The 13,061-nt window shown below is 48.2% G+C and overlaps 1 protein-coding gene across 2 annotated transcripts; it reads right to left on the bottom strand.

Moving 5' to 3' along the window:
- Positions 1 to 928: 928 nt before the first annotated feature.
- On the bottom strand, positions 929 to 12,658 carry fam160a2 (family with sequence similarity 160 member A2). 2 transcript variants are annotated; one of them, XM_035522850.1, is made up of 12 exons: positions 12,232 to 12,658; positions 11,310 to 11,445; positions 10,585 to 10,847; positions 10,087 to 10,317; positions 8,799 to 9,044; positions 8,298 to 8,465; positions 7,938 to 8,017; positions 7,662 to 7,831; positions 6,133 to 7,497; positions 5,858 to 6,036; positions 4,906 to 5,068; positions 929 to 4,663 (listed from the first exon to the last, which is right to left on the bottom strand). In XM_035522850.1, exons 1-12 carry the CDS (start codon positions 12,376 to 12,378, stop codon positions 4,350 to 4,352), a joined length of 3,462 nt encoding a protein of 1,153 aa, XP_035378743.1. In that variant the 5' UTR covers positions 12,379 to 12,658; the 3' UTR covers positions 929 to 4,349. The 2 variants fall into 2 exon arrangements, with proteins under 2 accessions (XP_035378743.1, XP_035378742.1); XM_035522849.1 differs by having other exon boundaries at positions 4,920 to 5,068; positions 12,232 to 12,465.
- Positions 12,659 to 13,061: the final 403 nt, after the last annotated feature.

Genomic DNA, 13,061 nt, shown 5'->3' with positions numbered 1-13,061 from the left:
GGTGGGCAGAGCACAAGTCCCAATCAGGCTTTTAAGCACACGATCCTTGCTCTCTTAGTGTTCTGCTTCTGTATTGCCCACTGGCTTTTTTTACCCCAAAAAGCAGTCCGGGACTGCCCCCCTCCTGCAGTACTGCAGAATGCATATAAAATCAGGCCATTCTGATTGGTGCCTGGAAACCATGCGCCGGTCTGGAGTCATATGCACACAGAGCGAAAGAGAACAGCAGAAGTAAATTCAGTAGTGCTAATTCCCTTTCCAGTCATCCATTCCAAGAAAAAGCTGCATAGACTATAGGATATTGCAAAGACCGTTAGAGAAAAAGGGCCAATGCAGGATTAGAGTACTGTTTGGTGGGGTGGCCCTTCAAGTGCGATACCCCTGTACATTTTTATACCTCCTCTCTCCGGCACCATTCTTCCTGTCTCACCCCTCTGCCCTGCCTCTGCCAAGCTCAGCCACGCACCTGCCCAGCGGGGTGGAGGAACAGCGGCAGGAACAAGCCCAGAGCTCCTCATGGTACAGACAGGAACACGACTACTCAGAGGAGGACCTACTGCTACCAGACGAGGACAGCTGAGTGGGAGTAAAGAGGTTGGTGTGGAGGGGGGGTGACGGATGAAAAAATAAAACAAAAGCGAAGGGCCTATTAGAAGGGAATTTAAAACACAGAGGAGCATTACCATTAACAAACAGGATGGGAGATGGGGAAGGGGCTGTGTTCATTGCATAAACTTGAATAAAGTGTGCTGTATTCCACAGAATCATGGTACACGACACCACACTAATATCTGGTTTGTCAGTATTTCACGTGGTAAAGGAGACTTTCACACATCAAAGCACAGAAATGTGTCCCCATATAAACACACGAAAAGCAGGCAAAAGTGGCAAGTACAATATGCTTAAATAAAGACCAAGACATCATAGGTATTGCTAGGTAAAGCATTTATAAATTAATAAAAACCATTCCCTTTTAGTGTTTCACAGGTTCTACCCCAAATTTAACCGTTGATTCCCCCTTCATTCAGATCAGCTGTACTCCTCAATATTTTAATTATAGAAAAATATTTCTGGCAACATTCATAACTTTGCATGTGTTTCCATACAGTCTTGTGGATTATCGAAGAGAAGGGTGGTGAACTTCTCCATAGCACATTGAAATGATAGTGTGTTCACAAATGCTGAACCGTTGCAGCCTCAGATGCAGGACAGGAGCAGATTTGCATAGATAAATGAGCCACAAACACATCATCATCATCATCAACTTCACTCAAGAAAAGAAGCCAATGAGTAATAAATCAAGAACAAAAAAAATTCAGAACATGAGAATGTTATACTTACGGATTTGCACACGTGCGCACACACACACACACACACACACACACAAATTTCCCAATGTCCCACTGTAAACAAATGCATTTGCTAAAATTCATTCATTCATTCAAAGCTTCATGAATCAAAAATAAAATGTCAGTTTTTGAATAGCACACAGCACTCTCCTACAGCCATAAGCCAGTAAAACATCACATCATCTCTGGCCTGTAAACTGCTTAAAGTTAGCAGTGGCTCTCCTGCTGTTGTTCCCACACCAGCTCATCAGTAAAGTCTCCTTTCACAATACAATTAAACCACAACTAGTGGAATAACATCACTCTGACAAGATTAAAACCACAAAGCATTTAGCTCCTGTCTTCAATGGGAGACCAGACTGTGAGCCTGCAGTCCTACTGTGAACATCTTTAAAGCCATTTATAAGACAGTACAATACACATTCCAGTTATATGGCCAAAGAAACATGGCTAAAACCTCATGGTGGTTCAAGTTGAGCCTTTTTTGTACTACGTATTTTAACATGGTTATGTTTTAACATGGTTATGTTACAAATGCGAAACCTGACGTTATGGTGCTTTAAGCATACAAGTGAAAGGATGGAGAAAAACTGCAAATAAAAGTGACGAACAGTGCACTGCACACCAACACGCAGATGAGCTGCAGGCCAAGCAAGCAGCTCTGACCAGAGCGAATGAGAATACAGCCAGTCTGCTGAGAACAGGCTGATGGATGGCTCATGGATCGTTAAGAGGCGCTAACAAAACAACAGCCTTTACGCTTAGTTAGGAATTACATTATTACTTTTTCCCTTTCATCCCCTGTGATTATTTTTATCTATCGATATAAAGGAAATATGATTCAATTTCCAAGGAAAATGTCTGCTTAAAGCAGAATTGTCATCTCTTCATTCACAGGCTCAATTACATGGTCATGTGATTTGGTTTACAGAATAATGCACACGCCAACTAGCTTACAGAAATAAGAAGGTAAGTGAGGTGTGTGACGTATTGTCTCTATGGCTATGTAAGAAAAAAAAAAAATGTACCAAACAATAACAATTAACAAAAAAAATAAATGATAGATGAAACACACATACTCTCACATATGCAGTCCTTCTTCAATGAATACTAAAGTGTCAAAAGTGTCTTGGCAATAAACAACAAAAAGAAATTCTAATTCAGCCAAACCACTGTGTGGTGACAGCGTTTTCTCCTCCCTGTATTTAAGCACACGGTGATCTCACACGCAATGCTTCACATACTGCCTCTTGCAACACTGAGATGGCTTCTGTTTCTATGAACTTGACACGTCCCCTACAGAGGCTGGGATCGTCCCAAAATCTGGCTGCGCTGGCCACAAAACCTACCAGCAGCAAAGAGAACTAGCCCCGAGCACTCGCTCAGGGGACTGAGATGGAGGACCTGTGAAGTACCATTGCATTTCCAGCACACACGTGGAGTGCTCCTGCCCTATGGAGCGGCTCATTTTCAAGGCATTCTCTTGTTGGCATTTCTTCAAACTCACTGAGGAACAAAATATTTGGAGGGTGCAAATCAATAATGTGGCTTGTGTGGATGTGGTATGCTGTTAGGGAAGAGGGGCAAACCTTGACCCACTCCTTCATCCCTCCTCCTCTGGTATTGTCTATGGCATTGGCCTCTAAGGTCATGTGTCTAGAAACAGATGCGTGGTCTTAAGATTTCTGACACGGATTGGCCAATCCTGCCTTTAGCTTCACCCCCCAACTTCTTATCCTAGAAGGTCACAATTGGCACACAGATCTGCAGTGGTCTGGACAGACCCTAAACCAGATCACACTGCACACTACGCCTCCCGAGCTGTACAGAACAGACAGTGAGATCAACATTCCTATCATATACTATGCATTTTTACCGGGCTGCATGTGCACTCAATTAATAAGACTAGAAATCTACACTTATGTAAACTCTCACTGTGGCAGCACGCACACGCACACACGCCACATCAAAGTTGCAATGAGGGGGCTACTGACAATAGCTAACAGGCCGTTTCTCCTCACTAATGGTGGAACAGATTTTCCTATGCAAAAGGGGTAAAAATGGACATTTCACTAAAACTGTGCATGGCATTCAAACTAGCTCACACCCACCTTGATTTAAAAATTATTTCTACTTGGGCAATTCTAAAATTTATTGATACTTAAAGGAAAGGGGCTGCATCACAAACTAAATACTGATTTTTCACATTCTGACATGTGGCCATTTACCCCAGACACCTTGACTCTGTGACCCGTAGTTTTTATTTTTTATTTTATTTAAGTTTAAAGATCAAGCTCCTATTAAAGCTCTTAAGGCTTGAGGCTCACAAAAAGGATGAGAGTATTGTGAAATTATGAAAATAATTTCCCCATATAAATATACACAATTGTATAATAAACCTGTGATCTTTGTGAGACTTTGATTGCACAGGATAACAAAAAAACAAAAACAAAACCAGACCAAAAAAACAAACCCAACCAACCAACCAATCGCACACTCAGGCTGTGGGCTGAGGGGCCTGGGGTACACAGCATTTTACCTCTCATGTAAAAAATCAATATGTAGTTAAAGAACACCGAACCTTTCCTTTAGGGAGTGCTTGTGTACAGCTGAACCTCCATGTTAAAGGATACAGGTTCCTCTGAGTGTGCAGAGTAAAAACAATATACACATTTATTTTATATAGATTATATACAAGATTTATATGCAACTTTCTAAAGCTTTACCAATAATCCCTTTACATATCATGTACACTAAAATGTACAGTAAAAAAGCCATTATAAACATGGAGATCACACCAATCTCCCCTCAGACACGTACTTCCTTTATCCTCAAATAAAGTCCACAAACAAATCATAGATTCCTATGAAGGGGGAGAAAAACAAAGAAAAGAAAAGAAAAGAAAATCAATGGATGTTAGTCACATGACGGGCATCCTGCGTGCATGACACAGCGGGGCGACCGGGCACAGCTGGTCCTGTGCGCCTCCACTCCACCCCCTCACTCCTCCGTGCCCTGGCTAGGTGGGAAGGGCATGGCCACGGCGTGCTCCTGCGCCAGAGCCGCCAGCTCTTTGAGGAACTCGGAGAAGATGACGGCGCAGTACACGGTGTTCTTCACGCGCAGCGCCTCCGCCTGCTTCTCCAGGCTGGATGCCCCGCTGGCCGCCACCGCGCCCCGGAACAAGGCGCTGTGCAGGGACTGGCCGCCGTCTCTCACGTGAGCCAGGGCGGCCTGGGCGGCGTGCCGTGCCCGTGTCGGGCTGCTGGTGTGCCTCAGGATCAGGTCGCCCAGAGACGGCTTCCGACTCTTCACTGATACAAGAGGAGAAAAGCAGCGCTAAGGTATCAAATCAGAGTCCGGTTCCGTGGGGGCGCATGCATCACGGAGCAAGCAGAAGACCGATAACTTGGTCTCTGGATGGACATGATTTAAGCTTATTAGTCAGCATTTCTATGTCTTCATTATCTGGAGCACCGTGACTAAACGAATGAACCAACCAAGCATGACCACACACACACACACACACACACACACGTTCTCCTCTCTCACTAACCCAGAGAGTCTGACCGGCGGAGAGGCGGCACCCCCACAGGAGGGTCTGTCCAGTCGAGTTTGCCTCGAGCCACCAGGAAGCGGCGAGCCTTCCTCAGCATGGTAGGAAAGTCCTCGTGCATCGCAGCAAACGCCTCAATACGGTTCTTCACAGAGCCAAGCACCTGAGGAAAAGCAAGGAGAAGATGGTAATTACTGACATCAGACTACAGGAGTAAAAACGGAGTGCAGAGTACAGACTTAAACATCAGGCTGATAAACAGCAGTTCTGACTGCACTGTTTTACAAAATACAGCAGTGTTGTTTGTAATGCAAACACACAAATGCTCAAAAAGGATTCCCGTCAAAATTATACATAGATTAGGAAAAAAAGAAAACAAGTGACTTTGAAAATAGATGAAAAATAAATGCAGCATCCACTAGAGGGAAACAAAAAACAAAAAATGACACATCTCTAATCACTAAACTAGACCTGAAGTGAGTGAGGCTGCAGATTCACTGGGTAAAGCTACACAGCGTATGAAGCAAGGTGAGAATTTCACAAGCACAGTACAGGCATTTAAAATGATCCGATATCGATTTCCAAAAGCACCATGGGTGCATGAAACATGTTTAGGTGTTATTCAACAAACAGTGGACTGTTTAGTCTCTATGGCTATGGCCATGTTTAGTCATGATCCATCTCATGTTTAAATAATTAATAATAATAATAATAATAATAATAATAAATAATAATAATAATAATAATAATATCAAGTTTTTGTTGTAGTTAGGTAAACTCATGCCAACCAGCTACAAACCCTGACATACTTGATTTATCCACAATAACCTGTAAAGTCTGTCACATTTTTGGCTCTGAGGGGTTATGGCGTCAGGCGGTTGGTTTTAGCTCTGTCCAGCAGCTGTGCTGTGCGGCTGACTAAAGCAGCTCTGCTCTCTTGTGCAACCTTTACCTGTATGAGAGACTTGACGCTAGGCTGGAACACCATGTTCGTGTTGAGGAGGAAGGAGCGCAGAAGAGGCTGAGGGTAGCAGGACAGCTGGAACACGATGCCCGTCAGCAGGATGTTCACGTAGAGCGAATTCTGCAACATGCTCTCCAGCTTTGAAAAGAGCACCGTCATGAAAGGACCTGCAGACACAGCACCACGAGCAGAAGGGTTATGTTCTCGATGGCGGCCTCTCCTGGAATTTTTTTCCCCAAGCACTGCATGCCCAGAGCCCTTACCTATGTAGGGCTGTGTGAGAGGCTGTGCCGGGGGGCGCGCCGGGCTGAACGTCCCTGCAGAGCCATCAGACTTGGGCTCTCCTGCTCCCTGTTCACTCTCCGGCGGAGGACACTCCTCATCCATCCGGTGTGGGCCAGGGGAGGTGGGCACAGAATCCTGGCCGAGCTCCTCGGCACTGTGCGAGTGAGCCCTCCTCCCCCTCACGCGCTCCTCAAGCTCTCTGAGCTCCTGGTGGAAAGCCTCGATGCTGATGCCGTGGCCGTTGGAGTCTCCTAGCTCGGACCGGTCGGGCTCGGATGGTGCCTGCTCCAACAGCTCCTCGATCAGGCTCTCGACTGACTCCAGAGCCTGGCTGCCGCCCGCTGCCACAGACGCGTCGCTGGGTTTCGGGGCTGGGAGGGACCTGCAGTTCAACGTCTGGCTGGAGGGCTGGAGGCTGGGTGAGCATGTCTGTGCTTGTGGAAGCAGATTGGATTTCACCTGAGATGGAGCTGGTTTCTTTGCAGAGCTAACATGGAAGTCGCCGTATCCTCCCTCTAAGGCAAGACTGGACTCAGTAGAACCCATCATACCCACCCCACCATTCGGCCCCGGTTCTCCGCTGACGTCTGCATCTCTCTTCACCTTCTTCACCTCCATCCCACCATCTGGCGTGTCCACGCACTCGTTCGCCTGTCCAGTGCCATTATAGAGTGCTTGATGGGGGACTGCATGGTGGAGTGGACCTGTAGGTTCGGCTGTCCCCAAAGGGACCTCGGTGACTGACGACGACGAGGACGATGACGAAGGCTGCAGAGGGACGGAGCTGGGCAGCAGACTGCGTTTCTTGCTGCGGGGCGTGAGACTGATGCAGTTCTTGCTGATGGTGATGTCCCACTCGCCACTGTTGCGGTCCGAGCTGCTCCACTCGGCCCGCGCCGCTGCCACCGCTGCTGCCCTCTGCTGGGCGGGGTCTGCAAGTACACTGCGCTGTGAGGAGAAGTGCTCGGGCACCATGCTGAGAGACGGGGTTGACGTGGGCGGCGGTGGTGGAGGAGGTACCGAGCTCGGGGACGGATTGTCACCATCGTAAGGGGCTGACCAGTCCCGACAGGCCCAGGAGCAGAGCTCGATGCCCCGACGGGCGTCCCGAAGGTACTCCAGGTAGCCAGATTCGACTTCTGAAGGGTCTGGCGGCTGGTGCATGGGGCTGCTGGGGGGCAGGGGAGCACTGTTGCGGGGGGAGGAGGGAGCGCTCTCGGGGCCAGGGGCAGAGGACAGGGGGCCCGTGACCCCGGTGCTCTGCTGGCGAATGAACAGCGCCAAGCGGGACGGGGTGCTGGGCTTGGCATGAACCGGAGACTCAGAATTTGGGCTGCCCAGCACTATGGAGAAAAGAGGACAGATAGATCATCCAATAATGATTTCACCAAAGCAAAATGAACAGTTGCACAACACATTCATACACAACCGTAAGAGAGACCTGATACATTATAGAAAATACTCCTGGGCTGGCCTTCCATGAGCTCGTATGTAGTAACGTACACACCCTTGCCCCAGAAGGCAGGTTCCTCCTCCCTGTCACTAGTGGCCGCTGTGGTGGTTCGGCAGCACTCGGGGATGAGAGACAGGAACTTGTCAGCCGATTTACCGTAGAGGTCCGTCTCTCTTACTGCACGCCGCTGACTCAGCATCACATGCGTACAGGGCAGCAGATACCTGCAAGGAAGCGGCAACTTTAAAGGCACACGCCACATCACGGAGCACTTCCAGAACCAAAAAAAAAAAAAAAAAAAAAAAGCAAATGACTGGCACAGACGCACACCTGAGGACGAGCTGGAGCATGAGGTCTTCACAGTTGAAGGAGAGCAGAGTCTTGAAGAGACTGAGCGAGACCATGCACAGCTACAGAGCGATACAAGCGAAGAGAGTTACTAGGCACAGTCACCCGTCAGAGCTACATGAAACCACTGCCTCATCTCCAAGGCTAAACAAAAACAGGTATATGAGGAACAGGTCCTACAGCATCTAACAGCTACGGAAACCCCGTAAAAGCATGAGGGGCATGGGGCATGGCCATTCAAACGGACTGACCCGCAGGCAAAGGGGGTAAGGAGAATGGACATTCCCCTCAGACTGATTCAACAGGAAACAGGGGGGACGGGGGTTTTACCCTCAGACTGACCCGAGAGTTGCTGCTGATGCGTGTGAGCAGCGTGTGGAGGATCGTGTCATTGTCGTGGCGATGCAACAGGATGAAGCGGAGGAAGGTCTTGACGAGGGACTTCTCTGTAACACTGCGCAGGAACAGGTCCAGGTAGGCAGTGCTTGCGATCATCTCATCCACAGACGACTGCAGAGACAGGAAGGAAGCGAGTGGAGGGGTGGAGGTAGGGTGTCGATCGGAGTGAAGCACGGAAATGGTGCAGGACACAGAGTGATTAAGAGAGAACAGGAGTCTATGACAGTTAATATTGCATTCTATTGTAATGGCATGTCACTGGTGCTATTACAATAACCGCAGCCCATCAGGAGCACTGCTTATCCATGATGTAGAATAATTAAAAAGCACAATGCAACATACAACAGTATGTTCTTATACATTGTAAATCTTTTACATGTTCTAATGCATTCATCCTTATACATAGCTGGACGTCCAGTACTAAAAGGCATCCGATTGGCTCACCTTGTGCAGGGCGGGACCCACGACAGGTACCAGGAAGCCATTGTGGAGGTAGTCGAGGAGCTGGCAGCGCACCAGCGGGTGGGCCACCTGCACCACCGCATTGCAGAACTCCAGGCTGTTCATGAACACCACCAGAGAAGACACACCCATCCAGTCCTCCCTGCGCAGGGCGTGCCAGTCATCACCATGCACCTCGATCTTCCGTGGCAGAGAGGAGTACAGGGCGCTCAGGCCTGTCGCCAGTACCTTGGGACGGGCATGTGGACGAGCTTAGAGAAGATGCACTTCTAGGCATCAGCATCGATCCCTGTATTTTTATCAGTATTCTATTTCATTGCTATCTTGGACTCCAACCTACTCTACTGGTTAGAATGTATTCCAGGAGTAAATGACAAAGCTCTTTTGTAAGTCGTTCTGGATAAGAGTGTTTGTTAAATGCTGTAAATGTAAATCATGTCCAGTTCACACAGCAGCGTTTGACATATGTCCATTTCACAAATATAAACTTTTCTATCAGCAATTTATAAAGTGACTGAAGCTGCATTTCACCTTGTCTAATCTGGCTCTTACAAGAATACAAAAGTGGTAATAAAAAACCTAATTCAAATTTTTAGTAAGTTACTTTTATAGCACAATAATGTGGAACAAATAAAACATGTCAGCAAGCTAAAAAAAAAAAAAAAAAGAACAATGAATTAGAACCAAGAAAAAGCAAGACTGAGAAACAGAGGCCACAGGCAACATAAAGGAAGGGCAGTGCTGTAATACACAGATGTCCAAGAAGACACCTCTAGCTGTTCCTATTAAGTAGGTTAAATAAAAGCTCACGTGCATTGTTCATTATTAGCATGTCATCTGTTCCCATTGCTTGCCAAGTTTAGGTTTCTCAGTGTATATCGATTGTTGGTCATCGGTGGCTCTGTATTATGTGTTTATGTTGTGCTGTGTAGGCTAGTCTGTGCAGCAGGTGGTTTCAAAGCTGCAGCTGAGCGGAACTGCTGTGTTGGATATCTTTTATTACCTGAATAGCTTTTTCGTGCAGCTGAGATCAAAGTGACTCCCACCAGTGCAGTGCTGTTTTATCAGGCCAGTGACAGATGGCCACCACTTTTGACATCAACCACACATGCCAGGGCCACATACACCAGCAGTCAGGCCATTTCACCAAGAAATAGAGGTCAATGTAATATTACGACTATCACTACTACCACCACCCTAAAACTTCCCTTTCACTCTCTCTCTCTCTCACACACACACACAAACACGCGCACGCGCACTGCACTCTTACTGGGCAGAAGTAGGAGTTCTCGGTGATGTATCGGGCTACGGCATGGTTGCTGGCGGACGTGGCCATGACGAGGAGCAGGGCGTCCCGGGCTTGCTGGCCCAGACCTCCGTCTCGGTGGATGAAGGGCACCAGCAGAGAGAAGATGAGCAGGTTAGTGGGGCCCTGCTGCACCGCCCCGCATCTGAACAGCAGCTCCAGCACGGCAGGCTGTCTCGACATGCACACACACACCTAAAGACGCACCCACATGTGAAGAACAGAGCCACGAACAGTCACATACATTTTGATCCAACAAAGGAGGAACGATACTTTAAAAGAAGGTCCTATCTCAGGACAGAAGCCAGAAATTAGAGTTAACCATATTCATCTCTGTAAAAGCACCCCGTGCCCCCCCCCTCCCAAAAAAACAAGCAAACAAAAAAAGCTTTGCAAAACATTGTGTCCTATTACTACTTTTAACGATGATGACAGCCTGAGGCGCCGCCCACACAGCCTGACCTGGTTGAGAAGCAGGACGAGACTGGCCTCCAGGCTGGGCGGGCAGCCGAGCTGCGGGTCGGCGCAGGCTCCCAGCAGGCCGAGCAGTGGCTGCAGCACGGCACTGTGCTGCAGCAGGGGCTGCTGCGACCGGCCGATCAGCATCTCGAACAGCTTGAGCAGCGCCGTCTGGCTGTCCGGGTCCAGGCCACGCCGCACATGCCACTGCACCAAGCGCTGCAGGACGTTCTCGGACACCACCAGCTCCAAGATGGGGCCCATCGCTGTGAGGGAGACACCGTCATTAAGGCAAGGCCGAGGAGCTTTGCTCAGCCTGCTGCTTCCTGCTGTTCATGAACAATTCAGTGATAAGTTCAAGGTTCCTCGCAAGCTGTCTGTTTTAAATTCTTCTTCTTCTTCTTTTAAGTTAAAAATGTTTCCCCCCCCCCTCAAAAAACTGAGGTAGGGCCAGATCTCTTAGTTATGTTGACAACGCTTGTTTTACAGAGAAAAGGGACCGAAAATAAGGATGTGAATTGGGTATGTTCCTTCAATAATCTGAGAGTTGAGACAAATTCAGAGAAAATGCTTATCTGAGAAACAACCTGAGAAATTTGAAGACTTTTGTTCAAAGACATTCTTTAAGAGGTCCTCACTGGACACTTCATATAATGTTTAAATGTGTCACAAACACAGTTTGGCCAACAAGATGTCTGCCATGTTGAAGTGAAAGGTTATTTTTAAACCTGGTGTATCACTGTCGCCCCCTGCTGGTTTCTCTTCTGCCAGCAGACACAGCATCTGATCTGTGTGATTCCTCACTGCAGTCAGATCATCAGCTCCGCCAGCCACTGAGTCCCTCTGCTCCAGTACCCACGACACCTGTTTGTGTATGTGTATGCATGTGCATTTGTGTGTGTGTTTGTGTATGTGTATGAGAAAGTGAGGCAGAAACAGTGAAAAAGGGAGACGCATGCATGCACACACCTTCGATATAACTACAGATCCCTTGCAAACATCATCAAAAAACAACAAAAATGAACATTTTCTGAGCAGTTTTTCTGAGCAGTCCACCCTGCCATTCCATAAATTTCCTGGAATGTCACATGACAAGATACACTTCAAGTTTGGTTTATTTGTCACATACATAGTCATACACAGTATAACTCGCAGTGAAATGGTTGAGAGTGCTCTGTCCAAACTGAGGAAAAAGAAAAACAGGGGTTTTTGAGCATGGGTCTCACTAGTGGTTTCGCTTTTCTGAGATGCACTCAGCACACATTCATATGAGCAGATCACCAATTCCTGCCAGTGGCACTGAGCATGTGTTTCAGTGCAACATATTGCAGAACCATGGACAGGGCCACACATGTGCATAGCAGTTCTCGTTCTCCTTCTCGTTCTCTCTCTCTCTCTCTCTCTCTCTCTCTCTCGCCACACCACGACAATCCAGCGTGGATTGAATTACTGATACACTGAAACAGAAGCCAGCAGGAATGCATAGGCTAGTCTCTGGCCTGGAGCAACCCCCCCCCCCAAATCGATCTGTAGCTGTTCAAAACCTGTGTGAGGGAGTATTGATTTGCTCTGGCTGACATCCCCATTGCAAGCAATTCAGCAGTGAGCACTCTACACAGTGACACACTGGGACTGTGTGTGTGTTCTCACCTGTCTCCAGTGATTCTCGAACACCATCAAGCACGTCTCAGGGTCGGCTGTGCACGGGCTGGCAGAGGCTGCACTCCGATTGGTCCGTCCGTCCGTGCCCCTGGGAGTTATGCGACTTAGCCAGCTCATCTTAGCTTCAAAGTTCATGAGGCAGGGGTTGCCGGAGGACAGAGGGGGAGAGGTCAGAGGAAGGGAAGAGAGGAAGAGGAGGAGGAAGAGAGGAGAGGAGAGGAGAGGGAGAGAGGGGAAGGGAAAGCCCGGGCTAGAGGAGAAGAGCCAACAAGCAAGAGAGGACACAGGCGCACTAGAGAGAAGCGGAGAGGCTAAGGCATGAAAAAGGGACACAATCCTTCTGGTGCCTGCAGCGATGGTGGGGGTTGTCACGGTAACGTGGCGGTCAGCATGAGGTGGGATGAAAACTGGTCAGCAATGTCATCCGGTCTGCAGCCGGCACCACTCCATACCGAGGCAGTCACACACACCTGGGGCGAAGGAGAGAGGGAGAGAGAGAGAGAGAGAGAGAGAGAGAGAGAGAGAGAGAGAGAGAGAGAGAGAGAGAGAGAGAGAAGGAAAGAGGGAGGGGGAGAGAGAGAGAGTGCATGAGAAAGCGAGTGCGCAAGTCAGTGATGACACATAATACACACCTGCACACAAACAGCAGCAGAATCAATCAGCAGAGTAAGATGAACACCAACCCTCCCGAACAGTAGATATGCCACATCCCCGTCTGTGCTGATCAAAGCTCATCCACTGCCCCAAATCCCTTCATCTGCTCCTCAAAATGTACTCTCCCTGTCCACTGAAATATGACAATATAGGAGCCCCAGTTC

Source organism: Electrophorus electricus, chromosome 25 (assembly GCF_013358815.1).
Source record: "Electrophorus electricus isolate fEleEle1 chromosome 25, fEleEle1.pri, whole genome shotgun sequence".
Taxonomy (NCBI): domain Eukaryota; kingdom Metazoa; phylum Chordata; class Actinopteri; order Gymnotiformes; family Gymnotidae; genus Electrophorus; species Electrophorus electricus.
Note: the sequence above shows the minus strand (reverse complement) of the source record. Positions and strands in the feature narration are given on the sequence as shown.